The sequence below is a fragment of the Orycteropus afer genome, unplaced genomic scaffold (genome assembly GCF_000298275.1).
Source record: "Orycteropus afer afer isolate SDZICR_OR568_19922 unplaced genomic scaffold, OryAfe1.0 scaffold00085, whole genome shotgun sequence".
NCBI lineage: Eukaryota > Metazoa > Chordata > Mammalia > Tubulidentata > Orycteropodidae > Orycteropus > Orycteropus afer.
In genome coordinates, this window is record NW_006921672.1 from 7,982,626 (window position 1) to 8,006,536 (window position 23,911).

Genomic DNA, 23,911 nt, shown 5'->3' on the forward strand with positions numbered 1-23,911 from the left:
TACAGCCTTGGAAACCCAAGGAGGGGTCGCTGTGAGTCAGATTTGACTCAATGGCACATAACAACAACAGCAGTTCTTGAGATTGTATTCTTGTATTTTGAAAAAATGACATTCTTTTCTGGAGTTAGAATTTCGTATACAAAGGGCAGCAACATACTTTTAAAAGAAGCATTGCTAGTGATTAAATCTATACTTTATGGTTCTGTGAAAGTATTCATCCAAAGAGTGTGTGTGTGTGTATGTATATAGGACCTCTGGTAGCATAGTGCCTAAGGCACTTGACTGCTAACCAGAAGGCTGGTGGTTCAAACCCACCAGCCACTCCTTGGAAGGAAGGTTGGGCAATCTACTTCCATAGTGATACTGCCTCAGAAACCCAAGGAGGGGTCGCTATGAGTCGGGAACGACTCGACGGCAATAACAACAACAACAAATAAATATATATATACACATACACATACATACAGAAAAGTGGAGGATCCTTCTGTGCTTAAGATTCTCAGATCTGTTCCAACCATCTGATACTAAGAAGAAATAGAAAAGACTTAACTATCTAGCATGATTTTTGTCAGTATGCATTAGTATGCTGCACTAGAATCTTTTCTGAGGATGCACATGACACTGAATTATGAGTATTTGTTTACTCATAAGTAAATTTAGATGGTTAAAAAATTGGATCCAAAAACTGACTTTTCCTATCTGTTTCAGGAGAGTTATCGTGCTGTCCCCCCCACCCCCCCACTATTATGATTTGCTGATTGTAGTGCAAGGCTTCCTACCAGCTGCCTTAATGATTCTGAAGTAGTTGTTTTGGGACTCTTTCCCCTAAATTTTTCATTTGAGGGTTATTTATCCATTTTTGCTGGTCAGAGATAATTTTCCGCTTCCAAATCAGTAGACTAAGTCATATATTTTCAATTTCCAGCTTAATTATTATTTCTTGTAAAACACTCTACCATTTCCTTTTTCCTAGTTCTCTCCATGTCTTTGGTAATATAGTGTTAAATTATTGAGTTGTTATTCATTATTTAAATCTTTGGGGGTTAAAATAGAAAATAGGTTTGATGAACTTTTATGAGTTACAGTGTACTTTGTGACTTGTGGATGATTACTTCCTGCATTTTATTTCATCTCAGTGAATATCCAAATAGTGTCTTAGGAAAGGACGTTAAAAAAGCATTTGATAAAGAATTTACAAATAATATCTCAGTTTTTTTCATTATTTCTTTAATATTCTATAGATTTCTTTTTGCAAAGTCTAGTTCGCTTTACCTGTGATAAAGTCTTACTTTCTTTGTTTTATTACAGATTTTTTTTTTCTTAAAAGTAAAATATTTGTAATCCTTTAATAGCCAGGCATTATAATCTTTGAACTGTTTTATTTGTCTCTCCTTTAAATAAATGTGATCATATTCTTCTCTTCTCTCCATTGTTTAGTCCAAAAGAAATTCTTCCTTCAAAACCTGTAAAGAAAGAGAAGGAACAGAGGACACGTCACTCACTCATGGACCTCCCTCTCCCTCCAGAGCTCCCTGGTGGGGATCCATCTCCCCCAGACTCTCCAGAACCAAAGGCAATCACACCACCTCAGCAACCATATAAAAAGAGACCAAAGTGAGTTTCTGGAGCTGCCTTTCCCTAATCACAACTTTCTTCCTTACTTTTGGACCTAAACTTCACACTTTTCTTCCACAGCCCCCACCAGTAAGATCATAGAAATTTGGTCCAATGTTTTGTTTTAATGGATAAAAGTCTTTCTAGGAAACAACTGTTTATCTGCACCCACAGATGATTTTAGAAGAGCAATAACTTCCCAAATCCAAAAGTATAGCAGACACTGATCTCAGTATGTCTTTTGAGTTCATAATGCTAAGAATGTATTAAAGAAGAAAAAAGACCTTTTATTCAGGGTGTGTCAAGCATGCACACATTAATGAAAAATTAACAGATGTGAGATTTTTTAATAATTTTTTTCTTAAACCATTAAAATTGCCAGTACCATTAAGGTAGTACAATCTAGGTTTGTTGCTCTGATTATAAACATTCCTCTCTTAATGATAAAAGTAATTACCATTTATTGAACATGTCTGGCTGTCGCTTTTTTTTTTTTTTTTTTTTTTTTTAATGGTAACTGTGATTTAGGTTACTTTTCTTTTAATGGTAACCCTATGATGTAGGATTGTTTTTCTGTTCTACAGTTGAGGAAGCTGATACTCAAGAGAGGTCAGAAAGTTAGTTGCAAATCTATTACACCTACCCGTCACTTAGCAATTATTTTGTTATCCAACATTTCATATTTGCCACAACAGTGAAAAATCTAGCCAACCATTTTGCGTGTTAAGGACTTATGTTTGACAATGACAAACATTGAGGTGCAAGACGAGTAATGCTGGCTGTGATGGTTAAGATTATGTGTCAGCTTGGGTGGACTATGATTCTCAATGCTTTGGCAGTTGTGTAATGATGTGGTCATCCTCTATTTTCTCATAATGTCCTTGTGTTTGGATCCTAACCATGTTGATAAGTGAGGAGTGGGTATATTAGCTCCTAGGTCTTCCTGTAGGTAATAATGTATGTCTTAGTCATTGTGAGAGACTATTTATTTAAACTATTTCATAACATTTGACTCCTGCCTTTATTACTAAAAAAAAAAAATCAGAAAATACAGGATGAAATCATAATAAAAAATTGTTTTCTTTTTTTTAGTAGATTTAATTTTTTAAAGTCACTTGTTTTGTTTTGTTTTGTCTTTTTCAGAATCTGTTGCCCTCGTTATGGGGAAAGACGACAAACAGAAAGTGATTGGGGGAAACGCTGTGTGGACAAGTTTGACATTATTGGGATTATTGGAGAGGGAACCTATGGCCAAGTGTATAAAGCCAAGGACAAAGACACAGGTGAATATTGCCCTGGGACAGTGGTGATTCAGTGGTAAACTTCTTGCCTTCTGTGCATGAGACCTGGGTTCAATTCCTGGCCCGTGCACCTCATACACACCCACCACTTACCTGTCATTGGGGGCTGGTATATTGCTATGATAATGAACAGATTTTAGTAGAGTTTACAGACTAAGATGTACTAGGAAATTCTGGCAATCTTCTTCTGAAAATCAACCCATGAAAACTCAACGGGTCACAACAGTCTGATTCATCATCAATCATGAAGATGGTACAGGATCAGGCAGCAATTTGTTCCATTGTGCATAGGGTTGCTATCAGTCGGGCTGACTCCACAGCAGCCAATAATAACAAAATATTGCCCCAAAATTCTAGATGTCAAGAGGTTAATAATTTAACAGTACTAATGTTTTAAGTGGGCGCTCTGGTAGCATAGTGCCTAAGGCACTTGACTGCTAACCAGAAGGCTGGTGGTTCAAACCCATCAGCCACTCCTCAGAAGGAAGATTAGACAATCCTACTTCTGTAGTGATACTGCCTCGGAAACCAAGGAGGGGTCGCTCTGAGTTGGGGCTGACTCGACGGCACATAACAACAACAACAACGTTTTAAATAAGGAACATTGGTGATACAATGGTTAAGTGCTCTGCTGCTAACCAAAAGGGTAGCATTTCAAACCTACCAGCAGCTCTGCAGGAGAAAGATGTGGCAGTCTAGGTTTATAGATTACAGCCTTGGAAACCCTATGGGGCAGTTCTACTCTGTCCTTTAGGGTCACTTTGAGTCAGAATTAACTCAGTAGCAGCATGTAATGTCTTAGGTGGATTTAGAAAAGTAAATTTTGAGTTCTAATTTAGTGTCCAAAAGTTACTACCATATTTTTTTCCACAAATAACACACCTTCTTACATAACATGTATGTCAAGCATAGGAAACTAACAAGCAAGAGCGTTGCACAGCTTGCAAAAGAAAATATAATGTGTGTGTTATTTGTGTAAAAATACGGTGACTAGCCATTCACCTGTCGTCAACTAATCTTTTGACAAAGGCCCAAAATCCATTCAATGGGGATGAGATAGTGTCTTTAACAAATGGTGCTAGCAAAACTGGATATCCATTTGCAGAAAAATTAAATAAGATTTATAACTCACACTGTACACAAAAATAACTGCACATGGATCAAAGATTTTAAGATGAAACCCAGAACTATATAGTTCGTCAAAGAAAAAATAGGGGCAAACTTAGGGACCCTAATTTATTGCATAAATAGACTATCAAAAATAACGGAAAATGCACAAACAGCAGAAGACAAACTAGATGATTGGACCTTCTGAAAATTAAATTCTTTTGTGATTCAAAAGACTTCTCCAAAAGAATAAAATAGAAACTACAGATTGGGAAAAAATACTCAACAATGACATATCTGACAAAGGACTTACCTGTAAAATTTATAGAAAACTCTAACACCTCAACATTAAAAAGACATAATCCAATTAAAAGATGGGCAAAAGACATGAACAGACACTTCACCAAAGATATTCAGGCAGCCAACAAACACATGAAGAAATACTCATGATCACTGTCCTATAGAAAGATGCTTAATCAAAATGAGATATCATCTCACCCCAGCCCTAATAGCAAAGTTCAACAAGACAGAAAATAATAAATGCTGACAAGGATATAGAGAGATTGGGACTTTAATACACTGCTGGTGGGACTGTAAAATGATACAGTCACTGTGGAAATAGTATGGCAATCCCATTACTAGGGATATATTCTGAAGAAGTGAGAGCCACAACATGAATAGATATATGCACACCCATGTTCGTCGTAGCGTTAGTTACGATAACAAATAGGTGGAAACAAACATAAGTGTCCCATCAGCAGAGGAATGGATAACCAAACTCTGGTACATACACACAGTGGAATACTATGCAACACTAAAGAATAAAGTAGAATCCACAAAATACCTCATAATGTGGATGAACTTGGAGGGCATTATTCTGAGTAAAATAAGTCAGTCACAGAAGGACAAATATTGGTCCACTATTATAAAAAGCCAAGGAAAGGTTTATAAATGGAAGGGAAACTTTTGGTTACCAGGGGTGAAAGGAGAGGGGAGAGAAGATTCCTGGATAGATTTAAAAATATATGTATATATCAAAGATTATTAGTCGTTACTGAGGATGGGAGCTTTTGTTTGGGGAGGCATTGAGTTTATGCTAATGGTGGTGGAATATTTTGGAAAAGAATAGCAATAATGGTAGCAGAACATGAAAAATGTCATCAATGTCCCTGAGCTATAAATATGGAAGTTGTTATGTTGGTGGATGTCTCGTGTGTGTTTTAACCACAATACGAGTTTTAAAAAAAATGCATGGGGAAAAAAAAGAAAAGAACAAAGGAAGATAAGAGTTACAGAAGACTGGGAAATGAGTAGAATGTAGAGCAAAAAATAAAAATATGGCAAATAGTCTAAAGTTGTCCAAAGAATGGTGTAATTATTACTGTTTTAAAACCCTCCTCTTTCTTCTTGGCCACTCTAAACATTTTACAACTTTGTTGGGAATTCAAGAGATGGTAAAAAAAATAAAATTTCTGTGTTGTTACTTGTTTGATAAGGGGGATGTCCTTGAACATAAAATGAAGCTGAATTATTGTTATATTTTAATATTCTGAATTTTTTAGGCCTCTAGTGGTGTAATGGTTAAAGCATTTGGCGGCTAACCAAAAAGGTCGGCAGTTTGAGCCCACTAGCTACTCTGCAGGAGAAAGATGAGGCAGTCTGCTTCCATAAAGATTTACAGCCTTGCAAAACTTCTGGGGCGGTTCTGCCCTGTCCTTATAGGGTCACTGTGAGGCAGAATTGACTCAGCGGGAGTGGATTTGGGGTTTTTGTTTTGTTTAGCTAAGTATTGTTAAAGATTAATTCTACGTCTTAGTGTAATTGCTGTCAATAAGTGTTACACTTCTAAAAAGTTGAATTGGCAAAAGTTGTATGGTAGATATATTTACAACAGCAACAAAAAAAATAGTTGCTAAGGTTGCTTACGTACAATCAAAAACCTCATGGGATTTGGTTTCTTGGTACGGAGGTTTGGGGTCATGGTTTCATGAGACATCCCAGTTAATTGGCCTAATAGCATGTTTAGTCCTTCTCTTCCACTTCTTAGTTCTTTGTTTAGTGCCTAGGATCTTTTCTTTTTAATTTTTATTCTGATTTGAGGAAGGTTTACAGAGCAAATTTTGTGTATAGTAGTTCACATACTCTTTGTCTAATGACATTGACTGCAGTTTTCACAGTGCAACAGTTCTCTTCTCACTTCCTCCCCATAGTTATCTCTTTCCTGTGTCCTTCCCTCCCATGCACTTCTTCCCCCTGAGCTGTCTCCCTGTGCATGCATAGCCCTTCTATTCTCTGTCCCATGATTGATTTCTCCAAGGAGTATATCTACCTGTTCAGCTCATATGCCTGTCTTTTTGCCTGGAAGCCACAGAAGTGACTTCAATTCCAGACCTGAAGATACTGCGTGGGATCTTAAAAACTTGGAAGCCGCCATCCAGCAACGGGCACAGCAACTGGTCTATATTCTACCTGGAACAACAGAAGACAAGTCAGAAATAGGAGGAAGATATGGAACATGTGGCTGATTGCCTCCATGAGCAACTCTCTCCTTTGCCATGAAATCAAAAGAACTAGACAGTGCCTAGCTACCATTACTGAACATTTTGATCGAAGATTATATGGAATAATCCTGATTAAGACAGGGAAGATGCGCAAATTCTTATGAACTCCCTAGAGCCATGAAGATTGGATGAACCCTTGAAACTATTGCCCTGAGGTCATCTTTAAACCTTAAGGCAAAAAAATCCCCTGAATTCTTGTTAAAACCAAATAGTTTAGCTGAACTACTGAAAAAAAGTTTGTTTTGAGCATTGTATTAAGAACTATATGTGGGATCAAATTGACAATAGTAGCTTGGAAGATTATAATGGAACCTTAGGGGACAATGAGTTTATGTTAATATAGGAGGAACAGTTCAGAAAGGGAGGGTGAGAATGGTTGCACAGCTCAAACAGTGAAATCAGTGTCACTAAATAGTATATGTAGACACTATTGAATTGGTGTATGTTCTGTGTATATTCTCAACAACAAAAGAAAAATTTGCTCTAACTCATAAAAAAACAAGATGAACCTAGAGGTTTTTTCATTAAGTTGTAAAAGTATCTGCAACATAAGCATTATATGAGATACTACCTGTCTTTCAAAGTAGAAGCATGTATTAGCTGGTTCATGATGGTGACTAAATAATGCTAATTGATAATGATAATAATTTGAATTTGTTTTGGCAGGGGAGCTAGTGGCCTTGAAGAAGGTGAGGCTAGACAATGAGAAAGAGGGCTTCCCAATTACAGCCATTCGTGAAATCAAAATTCTTCGTCAGTTGATCCACCGAAGTGTTGTTAACATGAAGGAAATTGTCACAGATAAGCAAGATGCACTGGATTTCAAGAAGGACAAAGGTACTAGAAGAAAACTGTTTCTACAGGGTAGTTTGGTATAGTCTTATTTTCCTTTCTTAATTTTTTTTGTCTGTTGGGATTTTTGGGGGAGCTCTGGTGGCGTAGTGCCTAAAGCATTTGACTACTAACTAGAAGGCTGGCAGTTCAAACCCACCAGCCACTCCTCGGAAGGAAGATTGGGCAATGTACTTCCATAGTGATAGCCTCAGAAACCCAAGGAGGGGTCACTATGAGTTGGATCCGACTCGACGACAGTGTTTGGTTCTTTTGGGGGGGTGAATTTTTTTAATAAGTAGTGCCAAAGTATAGCTTCTTTCTGTAATCCTCCCAGAATTAAGATGTTGGTAGATTGCTCTTGTGTTAAACAGTACTTATTTTATAAAGTGATAAGTCTTCATCACTGTACTCTTTATACTTCTAGAAATCATTGTTAATTGTGAAAGTATGCATTAGGTATGATCTGCTGTAACACCTAATAAGACCAGATAAACTACATAAGACCATGTTCCAACCAACTTTTCCTGTTTTTCAAAGTTTTGGGGTTTTTTTAGTAAATTATATTTTAATAACAGTACTGGAAATTAATATTTGGAAGGTAAAATTTTTGTTTCCATGCTTATGTTTGGAATAGTCTACACAAAATATCATCCAGCCTACCTTTTATAAAGCAAATCTGAATAGAATTTAGAGCTGGGCGACTGAAGATAGAACTTTTAGAGTCAAGTAAAGTGATAGCATCTAGAAGTATAGTTTTGAATATTAAGAGAAAATATGATTATGGTACATATTAGGGAGGTAAGGGATAAAGTGACACTGGAGACTTATTTATAGAGCCTCAAGGATATTGGCACTAGGGGAACAGCATCCTTGATTTTGAGAAACGTAGTTTTAAAGCAAACAAAAGAAATTGTGCTTACACAAATTTTGTCTGAAAAGAATTAAAAATATTGGATCTATTTCTGGGTATATCTCAACTTTTCTTTCTGATTATAAAAATAATACAATGTATATATAACATCTAGAAGAATTCCCAAGATAACAATTGGTTGCTTCTAGAAAGGGGCTTGCTTTTAAGCCATGGTATTTTGTACTGTTTAAATAATTTATTATGTACTATTTAAGTATTTTTAGGTCGTAAGATAATAAATGAACAATTAAATAATAATGCATTCCCATTTTGGAAAAATTGAAAATGCGGAAGAAAAGTAAGGAAAAAGTAAATAATCATTTCTCTCCCCCATCTCAATATAGCATCAGCCATAAAAAACCATTATAGTATTTAACATTTTGACATATTTACTTTCAGTATTTAAATGTATTATTTTAACATAGCTGAAGTCAAAGTATATTTAGTTTTCAATAATTTCATGTGTCATAAACAATTTCCAATATTATTAACATGTTTTAATAATTTCACATAAAGATAGATGAACCCAGGGTTACTTTACCATTCCCCTGTTAAGCATTTAATTTCCAATTTTCTTCTAATATCATAATATCTAATATTATATATTGATAATATATTACTACTAATTATTATTAATATATTAATAATAATCTAATATTATAACATTATGCTGAGCGTTTCGTACCTAAATCTTGTCATTTTGTGCATAAATCTTGGCATTTTTATTTATTTCATGGGTATAGCTTCTTAGAAATAGAATTTCATATTTAATGTTAGATTGCTTCTGAGAAAGATAGTAGTAACAATTCATGTGCTACCAGTGAGTGCCCATCTCATTGTACCCTCTCTAACATTAGAGTATCATTTTTTTTAAAATGTCATCTTGATTGATGAAGTATGATGCTATTATTTTGGATTGCATTGCTTACATTATTTCTGAGTTTTTGTCCCCCATATGTTTGTGAGTTTTATTGACTTTCTATTTTCAAGTTCTTTTTGTGTCCTTTGTTGACTTTTTTTTTTTAATCTAAATTTGTATGAGGTCTCTTGGAACATTTTGTGAAACCTATGAATTCATGCTTTTCAAAAAAAAAAGTTTGTTTAAAATAGTACATACTATTTCAGAGAGTTATAGATTATTATACTATAACTCACTCCTAGATTATTAATTCCTGACTTTATTTTACTGTAATACAGAATTTTGGAGTGGATAGTTCATTGTCTAACTAGGTCTAGTATTCTTACATTAGGAAATTTGTCTCTGTCTCGTACTCTACCAAAAGTCAAAACATCATACGCATTTCACATCTTTCACAATTTTTTTTCTTGGAATACTTCCCACACCTTTTATTTACTTCTGAATTTAAGGGTTGAATTAGATGATTCATCTTTTTTTCAGCTCTTAAATATTATGAATTTCACTGATAGTCTATACCAAATATACCATGCTGCCCCTGTCCTATTAGCTAATGTAAAGACCTCACAAAAGTAGTCATAGACAATACATAACAAATGGGCATGTCTGTGCTACAAACAAAACTTTGTTTATACTAACAGAGAACAATCATGGGAGAAGGAAGGGCTGCTTATGCACAGGGAGATAGCTCAGGGTGCAGAAGAGTATGAAGGGATGGACACTGGGAGGAGGTAACTATGGGGAAGAAGTGGGAGGGGAGCTGCTGCATTGTAAATTTTGGTCAATGACATGAGACAAAGTATATGTGAACTGCTGTATGAAAAGTGAATTTACTCTGTAAATCTTCACCCAAATCCTAATAAAAAAAAAAACAAACTTTGTTTATAATAACAGGCAGTGAGGCCAGATTTGGCTGTAAGTTCGTAATTTGCCAACCCCTTGTTTAGATCATAGAAATCAATACAGTCTAATCAGAGCAGTTGTCCCTTCAAGACATAAGTAATCTAGAACTCACTAGACTAGTAGACAGAAGATTAATTCAAATCCTAGTTACGTTATTTATTACTAGAAGGGACAAGTTATTAAAATTCAAGGATTGTTTGAGAGATTCTTATGTCTTACAGCCAACTCCAAAATAGTATTAAAATTTGATGCATTGTCATTTTAGCATCTTTTTCTTCTTGTTTCTAATATTTTTTTTCATCTTATATAGGTGCCTTCTACCTTGTATTTGAGTACATGGACCATGACTTAATGGGACTGCTAGAATCCGGTTTGGTGCATTTTTCTGAGGATCATATCAAGTCTTTCATGAAACAGCTAATGGAAGGATTGGATTACTGTCACAAAAAGAATTTCCTGCATCGAGATATTAAGTGTTCTAACATTTTGCTGAACAACAGGTAACATAGTTAATGAAATAAGTTAAGAACTTTATTCCTTCCCTCTAACCTCTTCAATTTCAGCTAGTTAATTGAGATTTTAGATAGACCCAGTAGTACAAATTTTTTTGCATTTACAATTATGATGTTTGTACTTGAGGAACAATTTATGATAAGTGTTCTCTGATCAGCAGAGCCTCCAGACTCAGTTCTGGTAAGGAATTAACAGAGGTAGGATTATAAAGTTTTTTTAATTTCAAGTATTCTGGGAATCAGTCATCCTGCAACAGTGTTCAGAAAGCTTTTGCCATAGTTAGTAAATAATATTGTTGTGACTCTAAGCAAACTCAAACACATACTGAGTATTTTATGACATTCCCCTTTGTTTAGTGGAGGAGAAAATACCTGCTCCTTTAACTACTCTTGAGCCTTTCTCACTTACCACCTTTCAGAGTAAACACAGGTGTAGTTGCCCATTGACCTTTCAGTCCAGCATTTATTCCTAGGTTTTAATTATATAGATAGGCAGGAATTTGACGATGAACAGATGTGAACGTTATAGCTTTTATCATCTGCTTTCTTCCTCTCTGGTTATTTGCTCCACTGCATTGGTGATACCTGAAGGATTATGTGTTCTAGTATTTCTTTGGTAATAGCCCTAACTATTAAGGGATAAAGAGCAGGCCAGTACTTTAGGTAATTGGACTGTTTATGTTCATCTTTATCTGATTCACTCATTGTTTTAAACATTTCTGTTCAATTCTATTTACAGACATTATTTATATAAGAATATAGAATGATTACAACATACTTCCTGTCTTTATGACACGGTTGTCCTTAAGGCAGCCTTCCAGGTTTATCCAGGACTCTCCAGGTTTTAGTACAGAAAGTTCCCTGTGAGGTGGCTAGTCACCCTGGGAGCTCAGAGTTTAGGAGGTGAATTAAATAATTAGCTCAATTCCTTGAACATTTACTAAGCCCATTTATTTATTTTTATTTATTAAGCAGATTGGAGGAGCTCGATGGGCTTGTGGTTAAAGCATTGGGCTGCTAACCAAAAGATCAGCAGTTCGAACCCACCAGCCATTCCATGGGAGAAAGATTGAGGCAGTCTGCTTCTATAATGATTTACAGCCTTGGAAACCCTATAGGGCAGTACTGCTCTGTCCTAGAGGATCATTATGAGTCAGAATCGACTCAGTGGCTATAGGTTTTTTTGAAGCAGGTCAGTATTAGAGCAAGAAGGGTGCCACACATCATGGCAAGAGATAAAGCCAGATAAATGCAAGGAGCTAATTTGAGGATTTTATATATCCCACTAAAGAGTTTAAACTTTATAGGTGATTGGGAGCTATTAAAGGGTGTTGGTCTCATTGGTTGGTTGGTTGGTTGGTTTTTAAGTATACAAATAGTGCATTAATTTAAATTGTGTCCTTACACAAATAGAAATGAGACCCAATTGTTTTAAATCTAGGATAGAGACAGTTTTGTGTCACTAAATGGTGACTGTGTGGTATGTAGATTGCAGACAGGGAGACCTATTAAGAACTTCATATGAAATTACTCATGGTGATGGACAGGATGGACCTGGTACATCAATAAGTTTTGGTGGGTTATTGGGTAATGAATGGCAATAAGTACTCTTAATACCTGTATTTCTGACTTGAGAAACTAGCTAAATAGTTGTCACAGTAATAAATATAGAAAATACAGAAGAAATAGCAGGTTAAGTGGGATGAAGAGTGAGTCTCTTTTGGATATGTCTGTTACATATCTAAGGCAGATATATGGTCACGTGGGAGATCCAAGCTAGTAGTACAGATTTGGGAGTTTTCAAATGTTGAAAAAATGTCAGAAGTTGAAACGCAAAGGAATGGTTAGAGAGATAGGAAGAAAATAAGGAAAATATGAATACAACATAGGCAAGTTTTAAAAAGATGATACAGGCAGAGTATAAGATCTAAGAAGAGAATCTGAAAATTAAAGGGTCTGTGATGACATTAATGTGGGATAAGTGAATGGGTAATGTGGTTAACAGGAGTTAGAAATACATGTGTCCTTTTATTTCATTTTAATTTTAAGGGTGGCAAAGACTTGGCATATTTAAATGTTAAAGGGAAAGAAAATCAAGAGAGAGAAGTTGAAGGTTCAGGAGAGACTCAAAATAATTTAAAGGAACAAGTTTCTAGAGGAGTTACAATCAAGACAACATGTAGAGGGATTATTCTTGAATAAGAACAGGGATTCACATGCTTTCTATAATTAAAGGGAAAGAGGAAGAAAAGATTATAGATTCAATTAAGTTTATAGGTAAAAGGTGAGAGTTTCTATCTTATTACTTTTTTCAGTGAAGAAGAACAAAACCTTACCCTTGGGAGGGCAGAGGCTAGCTTAGGGCATTAAAGAGAATGCCAGAGGTTTGTAATGATAGCCAAGCAGGAGAGCTTATTTACCAAAACAAGTAAAAGGACTTACAAACAGCATTGAGGACCTGAGATAGGAAACCACATGTTTTGCCGTGGCACCAACCTGTATGATTCTGTAATGTTTTTTCTTCAGCTTGCGCTTAATTCTCTAGGTAAATTCTCTATTGGTTCAGAATTAGAGACTTATGAATTAGCTATATTAAAAGATCATATGTGAAAAGGAGCTATCAAGAGAATAGTTTGGTTAAACTGGGAAGAAATGAAGTCATCAGTTACTTGAAGATCTGCATTCAAAAAGCAGTTAAAACAATTTTCTCAGAAAGGAATCCCTGCAAATCCATTTATTCAGCTTATTCTTGTGATGTATCCTAATAAACAATATAATGACATTTCTGTTCTATTTTGTATCGCAAAATGCCTTCCAGTTGGCATTGAGGAAGAAGACATAGAGAGGTACATGGGAGGTATAGACAACAAAGATGAACCCTTTTGCACATACAGTACTGCATTGTCAGTGAAGGCAAACATGGGTATACAGGTGGATAGATGGGTGGACAGGGTGAACTATTAGGTATGTCTATGAAGCAGGGAGTGTACCCAAGACCATATATAGGGTTGGCAGACAGTGGTCTTGTAAGTGTATTTGTATGATCTGAATTCCCAGGTATAGAGTAGAGCTGACAAGGGACAAGGTTATCGTCACTTCTTGGTCACTACCCAGCTAGCTACCCAGAGGGACCAAGTAGTTGAACCTGTGGGCTTGGGACCATAGTCACAGGGGACATCAAGCTCGACTGGCATGTCGTACTACACAAAACATTGTTCCACCTCCTACTTTGGAGGTAGCAACTAGGATCTTAAAAGCTTGGAAGCAGCCATCTAGATGCAACGATGGGTCTCTCCTCGTCCAGAGCAAAAAAGAATAAGAAAACCAAAGATTCATGGAAAGAATTAGTGCTAGGGACTGGTACACCATGCGATTCTCAGCCTATATGACTGAGACCAGAAGAAGTAGGTGGTTCCCAGCTACCACTGTCAACCACTTGGAGGGGGATCTATGTAGGAGATCCTGGATAGAGAGGGAGAACAAGGTGAAACAAAACTCAAAATCATTTGGAGGGGGAAAAAAAAGGCACGGGGGGGGGGACTGGGTTTGATGGTCTGATAGAGCCCTGAGACTATGGCCCCTGGCTGCCCTTCAGGTCTGGAATTGAACCCACACCTGTGACTTCCAGCCAAACAAGATAGGCAAAGTTGAACATTTACCTGAGGTAGATAGACTCCTTGGAGAGAACAATCATGAGACAAAGAAGGGCTGCTTATGCACAGGGAGACAGCTAAGGGGGCAGGAATACATGGAGGGATGGGACACAGGGAAGAGGTAACTATCAGGAGGAAGTGTGAGGGAAACTGTTGCATTGTGGTAGATTGTAGTCAGTGTCATGAGACAAAGCGTATGTGAACTGCTGTATGGAAAGTGAATTTGCTTTGTAAATTTTCACCCAAATTACAATTTTAAAAATGCCTACCAGTACTTCTACACTTCGTACTGTATCATCTTAATGACCCATTTAGAAGAGAAAGGCAGTAGTCATTAAAAGTGCTATCAGGATGATACATCATATACTGATTATACTCAGCTTACATTTATTTTGTATTCTGTGTGGTACAGTGATTAATTATGTCAAAGTAGTTAGAGTCAAATGTCATGATGTGTGTAACTTAAAATACTCCAGCAAAAAAATTAAAAGCAGGCAAGCATAGTAAGCACTCATTTACTAACCAAAAAAATTGGCTGTTCAAACCCACCGGAGGTACCTTGGAAGAATGCTCTGCAATCTACTTCAGAAAGGCCACAGGCTTGAAAACTCTGTGGAGCGCAGATCTACTCTGCAGCATATTAGGTTGCCATGTGTTGGAATCAACTTGATGACTTCTTGTTAGGTTTTTTCAGTTTATGTGCCAGATGTGGCAATGATGATTTAGTGATAGAATTCTCACCTTCCATGCAGGAGACATAGATTTGATCCTGACAAATATACCTCAAGCACAACCATCACCCTCATCTGTCAGTGGAGGCTTATGTGTTGCTATGATGCTGAACTAGTTTCAGTGGAGCTTTCAGACAAGGACGAGAGGCCTGGTAATCTACTTCAAAAAAATATCACCCAGTGAAAAAAACCCTGTGGATCACAGTGATCTAATCTCTTTTTGCATGGGATCACCATGAATCAGGAGCTGACTCTGGCAGCTAACAATAACGTGTGCCAGACAGGAAATATGCTAAGTGCTGGTAATATTTAGGTCTAGCCCCTTTTCCATAACTATATATTGGTTGCCATTTTAACGTTCATTCCTGCGATTCTTGCTGTGTGCTTTGAGTTTGGGATTATCTCAGGTTCTCAGTAATGATTCCAAGGAATTAGAGAAACCCTGTTCTAATGTAGGGCTCAAGATAACCAACCGTTCTTTTACTTTTTCCTTTTCTCAGCATTTGCTTATAATTTGAACTTACAAATAAATTTATAAATTGAACTTAAATTGCTTATAAAGGTTAGAGATAGATGCCCTATTATTAGGAATGATAAAGACTGAAATAATTTACAATATTGTTGCTAGTAGTTAACTGTCTTTTAATGTTCTATCCCACTGCTCTTACTTTGGGGAACACATCCTAGCATAGCCTCTGTTCTTTACTTTCCTGCCTTATCTCCTTGATGTTACTGTCAGAGACAGAATACTGAGCAAAGTTGAATGTAGGTGTGATCCCTCTGAGAGTGAGTCTCAGAACTGTGGTCCTCTGACCAGCAGCATTGGCATCTGTGGAGGTGGTGGAAACAGAGATTCATAGGCTATGACCTACTGAATTCGCATCTCTGGGAATGGAGCCCAGGAAACTTTTTAACAGGCTCTTCAGGTGATTCTTACTTTACATTAAGGTGATAGTTGCATATCTTTTTGGCATAGGTGATCATAGTATTAGTAAAAGAAGGTCTTGTTTATCATAAAAATTGTTGGCTCAGATCAAAGGTATACTCCCTGTTTGACAGAATCTATTATAGTCTAAGTGTCGTAGCTTACTTTTTATTTTGAAAAATCTCAAAATTTCAAAAGTATCAAGACACTAATCAAAGTACATACCCATTACTGCAATTAACAATTATTAACGTTTTACAATGGGAGCTCTGGTAGCATAGTGGCTAAGGCACTTGACTGCTAACCAGAAGGCTGGCGGTTCAAACCCACCAGCCACTCCTCGGAAGGAAGATGGGGCAATCTACTTCCATAGTGATACTGCCTCAGAAACCCACGGAGAGGTCGCTATGAGTCGGGTCTGACTCGACGGCATATAACAACAACATTTTACCATATTTGCCTTTTTTTTTTTTCTGGAGTATTTTAAGTTGCATACATCATGACATTTGACCCTAAATACTCTGACAAAATTAATTATACCCTAATATTTTCCAGTACTCAGGCTTCTATTGTTTCTATTTTTTCTATTTTTTTAAGTTATCTCAAAAATGGCACTTGCAGGTAGTTTGTTCAAATCAAAACCAATACTCGATCAAGGATCATGAATTGAATTTGATTTTGTTGTTAGGTGCCATTGAGTCAGCCCCAACTCATGGTAACCCTCTGTACCATAGAACAAAATGCTACCAGGTCCTGTGCCATCCTCACAATCCTTGCTATGCTTGACCCCATCATTGCAACCACTTACTTTGTCAGTCCATCTTGTTGAGGGTCTTCCCTTTTTCATTGACCCTCTACTTTGCCAAGCATGATATCCTTCTCCAGTGACTGGTCCCTTCTGACAACACGACCAAAGTAAGTGAGATGAAATCTGTCCATTCTTGTTTCTAAGGAACATTCCGGCTGCACTTCTTCCAGGATAAATTTGTTTGTTTTTCTGGCACTCTGTGGTATTTTCAGTATTTTCAGATAGTTTGTTCAAATCAAAACCGACACTTGATCAAGAATTATTTTCAGTGTTCTTCACCAACACCATAATTCAAAGGCATCAGTTCTTCAGTCTTCCTTATTCATTGTCCAGGTTTCACATGCATATGAGGCAATTGAAAATACCATGGTTGGGTCAGGCACACTTAAGTCTTTGAAATGGCTCTTTAACACTTTAAAGGGGTCTCTGGTAGCACGTTTGTCCAGTGCAGTATGGCACCTCATTTGTTGACTGCTGGTTTTGTGGATGTTGATTGTATATCCAAGTAAAATTAAATCTTTTACAACTTTAATCTTCATTTATCACAATGCTGCTTATTGGTTCAATTGTGAGGATTTTTGTTTTCTTTATGTTGAGATGTAATCCATATTGAAGACTATTGTCTTTGATCTTTATCAGTAAGTGCTTCAAGTCATCCTCACTTTCAGCAAACAAGGTTGTGCCATCTGCATATTGCAGATCATTAATTAGTCTTCCTCCAATCCTAATGCAGCGCTTTTCTTTGTATAGTTCAGCTTCTCAGATTATTTGCTGAACATACAGATTAAATAAGTACGTGAAAGGACACAATCCTGATGCACACTTCTTGAGTGTAAGCCATGCAGTATCCCCTTGTTCTGTTTGAATGATGGCCTCTTGGTCTGTGAACAGGTTCCTCATGAGCACAATTAAATGCTCTGGAATTCCCATTTTTCACAGTGTTATCCCTAGTTTGTTATGATCCACACAGTCAAAAATGCCTTTGCATACAGTCAGTAAAACACATGTAAATGTCTTTCTGGTATTCTTTGCTTTCAGCCAACATCCATCTGACATCAGCAATTAAGAATTTGATTTGTTAAGCCCTTAAATCTCTTAATCCAGAATAGCCCATCCTTTTTTCCCCCACAGTAAATATTCAATCTAGCAGATTCTAGGCACTGTTGCTTACCAAGAAATAGTTAAGGAGTCAAATCCAAAGCTGCAGGATAGTAGTTCAGAAAAAGACTTCTGAGGCATTGTAGATGAGAGTATGTAATGAAAAAAGCCTTACTTAATCTGGGGAGTGACCCTTGAGAGTTGAACAGAGAGAATAGAAGTTAATTCACTGATGTAATTCCTTTAATTCCTGAATTGAGACTAGAGTTTTCTGGTATGGTTTGTAAACTGCTGATGTTACTCATAAAAATAATTGTCTTTTGTTTTATAGTGGGCAAATCAAACTAGCAGATTTTGGACTTGCTCGACTCTATAATTCTGAAGAGAGGTGAGACATTCATCAAAATTATATGTAGAAAATTGGTAGTTAATTTTTTAAATTCTTACTCTAGCTAGTTGTAGTACCTGTCAGAGTTCCCTCATTATCTGAATGTGTTACCATCTAGATTGTAGATAGTAAATTTTATTGAAATGATTGAATCACCCCTGTTTTGAAACATGTCAACCCAAATTGGAATGGAAGTTCTTTCTTCATCTCTTATTTCTTTCCAGTTTATTTTGAACAGTTAGGTTGCTATGGAGCTGTTTTTAACAACCCCATCTTTAAATGGTCTCTGTTTCTGTTTTCAGAAATAGAAATTGTTGTGTGTAAGTTTTGTACAGATTATTTTTAATCAGGAGCCATTGTATATTTATGTCATGGTTGCTTTTTACCTTTCAGTCGTCCTTATACAAACAAAGTCATTACTCTGTGGTACCGCCCTCCAGAACTGCTGCTGGGAGAGGAGCGTTATACACCAGCCATAGATGTTTGGAGCTGTGGGTAAGGGTCTCAACTTTTTCTTTCATCAGTAGCTCACTTATTGTTTACATACGTTTTGTTTTCTTTCCACATTGCCTTTTTGCAGTTCTTATTTACATTCAAAAGCATGGGGATAAACTTTTGGCCAGATTTCAGAAAAATTTGAATATTTCCTAATATCAGAGACATGCTTTTTCTTTTATTTTTTTTAAACCATTTCCCCATTTGTTTTTTTTGGGGGGGGTGAAGAGGAACACTTTGAATTGGTATTGAAATAATGTCCAGAGATTATTATTGATTAGTAATGTCTCAAGTCATTTCATCTGTAGGCCCCTTCATCACTCTTGTTTTCTTTTTCCTTAGAATTTGTAAAGGTCATTGTCCTACTACATTCTGGATTTTGCTGATTGTATTTCCATGATGTTTTTTCTAAAAGCATTTTTCTCTACTCCCTTTTATTTTCTCGAAATTTTAAGCGAATTCAAGTTTAATTTCCAACTCCTCACCCACCCCAGAGTTACTTTACAAATGATTTTGAGTACTTATATAATCAATGTTATATCAACGTTGCAGGTAGGGGTCAGTGGGAGCCATTACTCAGAATACAGATATTAAATGAGTGCTCTGTCTATAGAGAATTTAAAAACAATAATGATAAGCCACTACAAATTAGCCTGCTTTTTATTATCACCATGTGCAAGTAGTTTTAAGTAATGTCAATGAAAAAACATTTATCCTCAGTGGGGCAATTTATATACACACAAAAACACCACTGTATATAATATGCAGTTGTCTTTTTTTGAGACATTGTCAGCTATTGTTGATCATTGCCCAGATTATTTCATTGATTTATGTTTGTTTTGTAATGGCCATATTGTAATTATATCATTCCTTCCTGGAATAATTGTATCAAGATAACTTCTCACCTGTTTGGCTAGCCCCAGGTATAAATCACATAGAAAAAGTAGGATACAGATTTGATTCTTTAATTTTATGTACCAGTTTTCAAGATAATGAGGTTTCTTAGCATCCTCCAAAGATGACCAGTGAGAGGTTGTTTTGGCTTTTTTTTGGATTTGATTTTCTTCAGTTTCATTGTGAAATCATGGATTTAAACATTTAATATGTTATAATTCATCATGGTTGTTATTCTTGCTCAAATTATTTAATCTTTGGCCAGTGGGAACTTAACTCAGATTAATTCTTGAGTCCTTTTTGCATAACCATAATAGTTTTTGATAGCCTTTTTTGTTTGATGAGATTCCAGACTCATCCTATTTATTTCTTACTCCAGATCTGTAATCAGCCATTTCTCTAAGGAGCCTTGGTTCCTTTTAGTGGGAAATGGTGTTTAGAGACTACAGTATATTTGTGTGTGTGTGTGTGTGTGTGTGTGTGTAAATTCAAACTTTATTTCTAGCTGCAGTGGACATGTGACTTTCCGGGTTTTTTGGGGGGGGGCTGTCTTCTCCTTTACTCAAGTTAGTATATGTCTACCCTCTAGTTATTGGTTTACCCTCCCTTTCCCTTCCACCCCCGATAACCATCAGAGAATGTTTCTGTTTGTGTGAAACCTTTTTCTTGATTTTTTACAATAGTAGAAGAGACCATACAGACATTTTAAATGACCACATTGGTTCATTGTTTATGCATACACACTGTCCTTGACCTCTGTACTTTATGATTCAAACATACGTGCTTTTCAGTGTAGCATATCACTTTTCTTCATTCTTCCTTCCTTTATTAATGTCAGTCATCAAAAGAAGCACTGCTGGGTTTTATTTCAAAATTTGAAAGGGTAAGGCAGAAAGAACATAATTTCTGTGGTAGCCAACCCAAATCAAATGAAGTTTTAGTTAAATTTGAAAGACTCAAGTGGGGTGTGTTTGTGTGCTGGATTATTTGCTTTGATAGTATTAACATTTAGCATTAGCACAATGTTGATTACATAATGAAAATGCCTTCCCCACCAAAGGTCTGGAAACCAAAATGAAAGAAAACACAAAACATTACTGGAAGTGAAGACTAAGGAAAATTAGGCTTTCTTTAATGCCCATTCATTCATTGAATTGAGATTTTGCTTGACTTCATGTTAGCTTACTTCTTTGGTGATCTATGAAGATACTCTTTACAGAAAACTGTAAGAACAGTTTTCAAATCAAAGGAGAAACTAGAAAGATGAATACAAAAAATTGTACCTGGTGTCTGAAAACTCAGCTTTTTTTTCTGCCTCTTACCAGTTGTGACAATCCTGTATTTAGAAGTTGATTTGGCAGTTTAGTATAGGACACAGTTAGGAGCTCTGGTGGAATAGTGCCTAAGGGATTTGACTGCTGGTCGTTCAAACCCACCAGCCAGTCCTCTAGGAAGGTTGGGCAATCTGCTTCCATAGTGGTACTGCCTGGGAAACCCAAGGAGGGGAGGGGTCACCGTGGGTCAGATCTGACTCCACGGCAATGGTTGCATTTTGCATTATGAGTCAGATCCAACTTGATGGCAGTGAGTTTGGTTTTGTTGTTTTTTTTTTTAATAGGAAATAAATAAATTTACTTTTCCATATCTGGATAAGAGACCAGGTTTGAGAGAATATTAGAAGTAAGAATCTGTCTTTTGTCATTTGAGGTTAATAAATGCAGTCTACATTAACAGAAAGGTGCTCATTACTTAAAAAGCTAGGTTGTTGGCGGGGGTTCCCTCTGAAATTTAGTAAAGCTAAAGAATGTCAAAGTGAAACGGTATACTTTGGTTTTATGGGTGCTTATAAATAAATCTCATTTCAAAGCATAGGCCAAACCAGAGTGCTTTTCTTTCTCTTTTTAAAAAATGAAAATTTTTGGCATACAAAAATGTAATATAGTATTCTTTTATATTCTTTTTTTTTCTTTGTGTTAAAGTAATTTTAAACTTATAGAAAAGTTTCAAGAAGAATACAGTGAACTTTGGAATAGCCTTTATCTGAACTCACTAATTTTTTTTTTTTAGCCCTTTTATTGGGGTACACAATAAACTGCATATAATAAAATGTAAAATTTGGTAAGTTTTGACATACACAGCCTTTGTCATTCCTTTTACACCCACATGATCTCTTACCAGGAAAACTACTATTCTGCTTTCTATCACTATAGAGTAACTTCCATTTTCTAGAATTTTTTATAAATGGAATCATGGTATGTACAATGTGTTTCTCCTGGCATCTTTCACTCAGCATAATTAATTTGAAATTCATTCATGTGAGATTCACTAATTTTTAATATCTTACCACATTTGCTTTATTATTCTCTCTACATGCATAGATATATATGAAATACATAAAATGATATAGATAATAATATACATAGAACAAAATGTGTTTGTTCATTTATATACACGTGTGTGTGTGTGTGTGTGTGTGCATGCAAAGACGTATCACATATTTTTGTCAAACTATTTGGAAGTAGCTGCATATACTATGTCCTTTTACTTCTTAATATTTAATGTCAGTTACCAAAGAACAAAGATACTCCCTTATAATAACTATAGTACAGTTATGAAATTTAGGAGATTTAATATGTGTATACGTAGTGGCTAAGACACTTGCCTGCTAACCAGACGGCTGGCGGTTCAAACCCACCAGCCACTCCTCGGAAGGAAGGTTGGGCAATCCTACTTCCGTAGTGATAATGCCTCGGAAACCCAAGGAGGGGTCGCTATGAGTCAGGGCCGACTCGACGGCACATAACAACAACAACATACTATTTTGATCTAATACAGTAATTTATGTTTCGCATTCTAGTTTCATCAGTACCCTAATAATGTCCTATAAACATCCCCTGCCACAGAATCCAATCCAGAATTATGAATTGTATTTATTTGTCATTCTTTTTAATCTTCTTTAATCTGCAATAGTTCCTCCAGTTTTATCTTTCGACTTTTTTTTTTTGAGAATATAGACCAGTTACTACATGAAGTGTCACTCAGTTTGGGTTTATCTGACATTTCCTCATGATTAGATTCAAGTTATATATTTTTGGCTGGAATACTTACATGAGTGGTGTTACCTTCTTTTTAGGGTATCACATCTGTACTTAACATGGAGGGGAGGAGTCTGTTTGCTCTTTGTTGATGATGTTAATTTAGTAACTTGGTTAAGGTGTTGTCATATTTTTCCCTACTAAATAATCACTGATTTCCTTTTGTAATAAGTAATTTGTGGGGAGATACTTTGAGGCGGTGTAAATATGTCCATGTCCATTGTTTTGTTTTTTCTTAACTTTAATTACGTTGTTGTGTTGAGAGCATACACCAGTTCAACAGCTTTTACAATCTAGTGACGTTGATTACATTGTGCATTCATTCTTGCCCTCTTTTCTAAGTTGTTCTTCCCTGAGGAACATATAAATTTACTGCCCCCTAATGTTCCTGTCTAATCTTTCCAGTGGCTATTGATTTGATCCTATACAAATAGTTCTTAAAAGAGCACATTGCTCAAGGCAGACCTTTATTACTATTACTGTTTGGTTTTAAGAAGACTTCAGGGGATATATTTGGTTTAAGGTTTAAAAATTATCTTAAGGCAGTAGTTTCAGGAGTTCATCCACCCTCCATGGCTGCAGAAAATCTAGATTTGAAATGCTGAAGAAGAAAATCAAAAATAAGCCAAAACAACCTCTCATTGGTCATCTTTGGAATGTGCTAAGAAACCTCATTATCTTGAAAACTGGTACATAAAATTAAAGAATCAAATCGGTATCCTACTTTTTCTATGTGATTTGTACCTAGGGCTAGCCAAACAGGTGAGAAGTTATCTTGATAAGTTATTCCAGGAAGGAATGATATTATTAGAATATGGCCATTACAAAACAAACATAAATGAATGAAATAATCTGGGCAGTGATCAAAATATTTTCCCTCTCTTGATCAGGATTTATCTATGGGATCTTTGATCAAAATGTTTAGTAATAGTAGCCAGGCATCATCCAGTTTTTCTGGTCTCATGGCAAAGGAGGCAGTTTTTCATGGAGGGTCCATGTAGGTTTTTTGACAGGACTTTTCAAATGGCAAAAGCATTTAAGCATAATTTATTTGAAAAGCCTATTAAAACTGATCCTAGCTGACGACAGTAAACTGTTTTCTTTGCGAATACAGTGTCCAAAGGGCTGTGGTCTCATACACATTCTAGAGAGCAGATGAGTGAAAA

General features: G+C 36.1%; 1 protein-coding gene across 1 annotated transcript in view; it reads left to right on the top strand.

The window, feature by feature from the left end:
• Positions 1 to 23,911, top strand: part of CDK12 (cyclin dependent kinase 12) — a 46,901-nt gene that overhangs the window by 12,556 nt on the left and 10,434 nt on the right. Inside the window, exons 3-8 of the mRNA XM_007942027.2 lie at positions 1,438 to 1,614; positions 2,758 to 2,897; positions 7,250 to 7,420; positions 10,457 to 10,646; positions 18,205 to 18,261; positions 18,655 to 18,756. Coding sequence (XP_007940218.1) covers positions 1,438 to 1,614; positions 2,758 to 2,897; positions 7,250 to 7,420; positions 10,457 to 10,646; positions 18,205 to 18,261; positions 18,655 to 18,756 — 837 coding nt within the window. The remainder of the gene's footprint in view (positions 1 to 1,437; positions 1,615 to 2,757; positions 2,898 to 7,249; positions 7,421 to 10,456; positions 10,647 to 18,204; positions 18,262 to 18,654; positions 18,757 to 23,911) is intronic.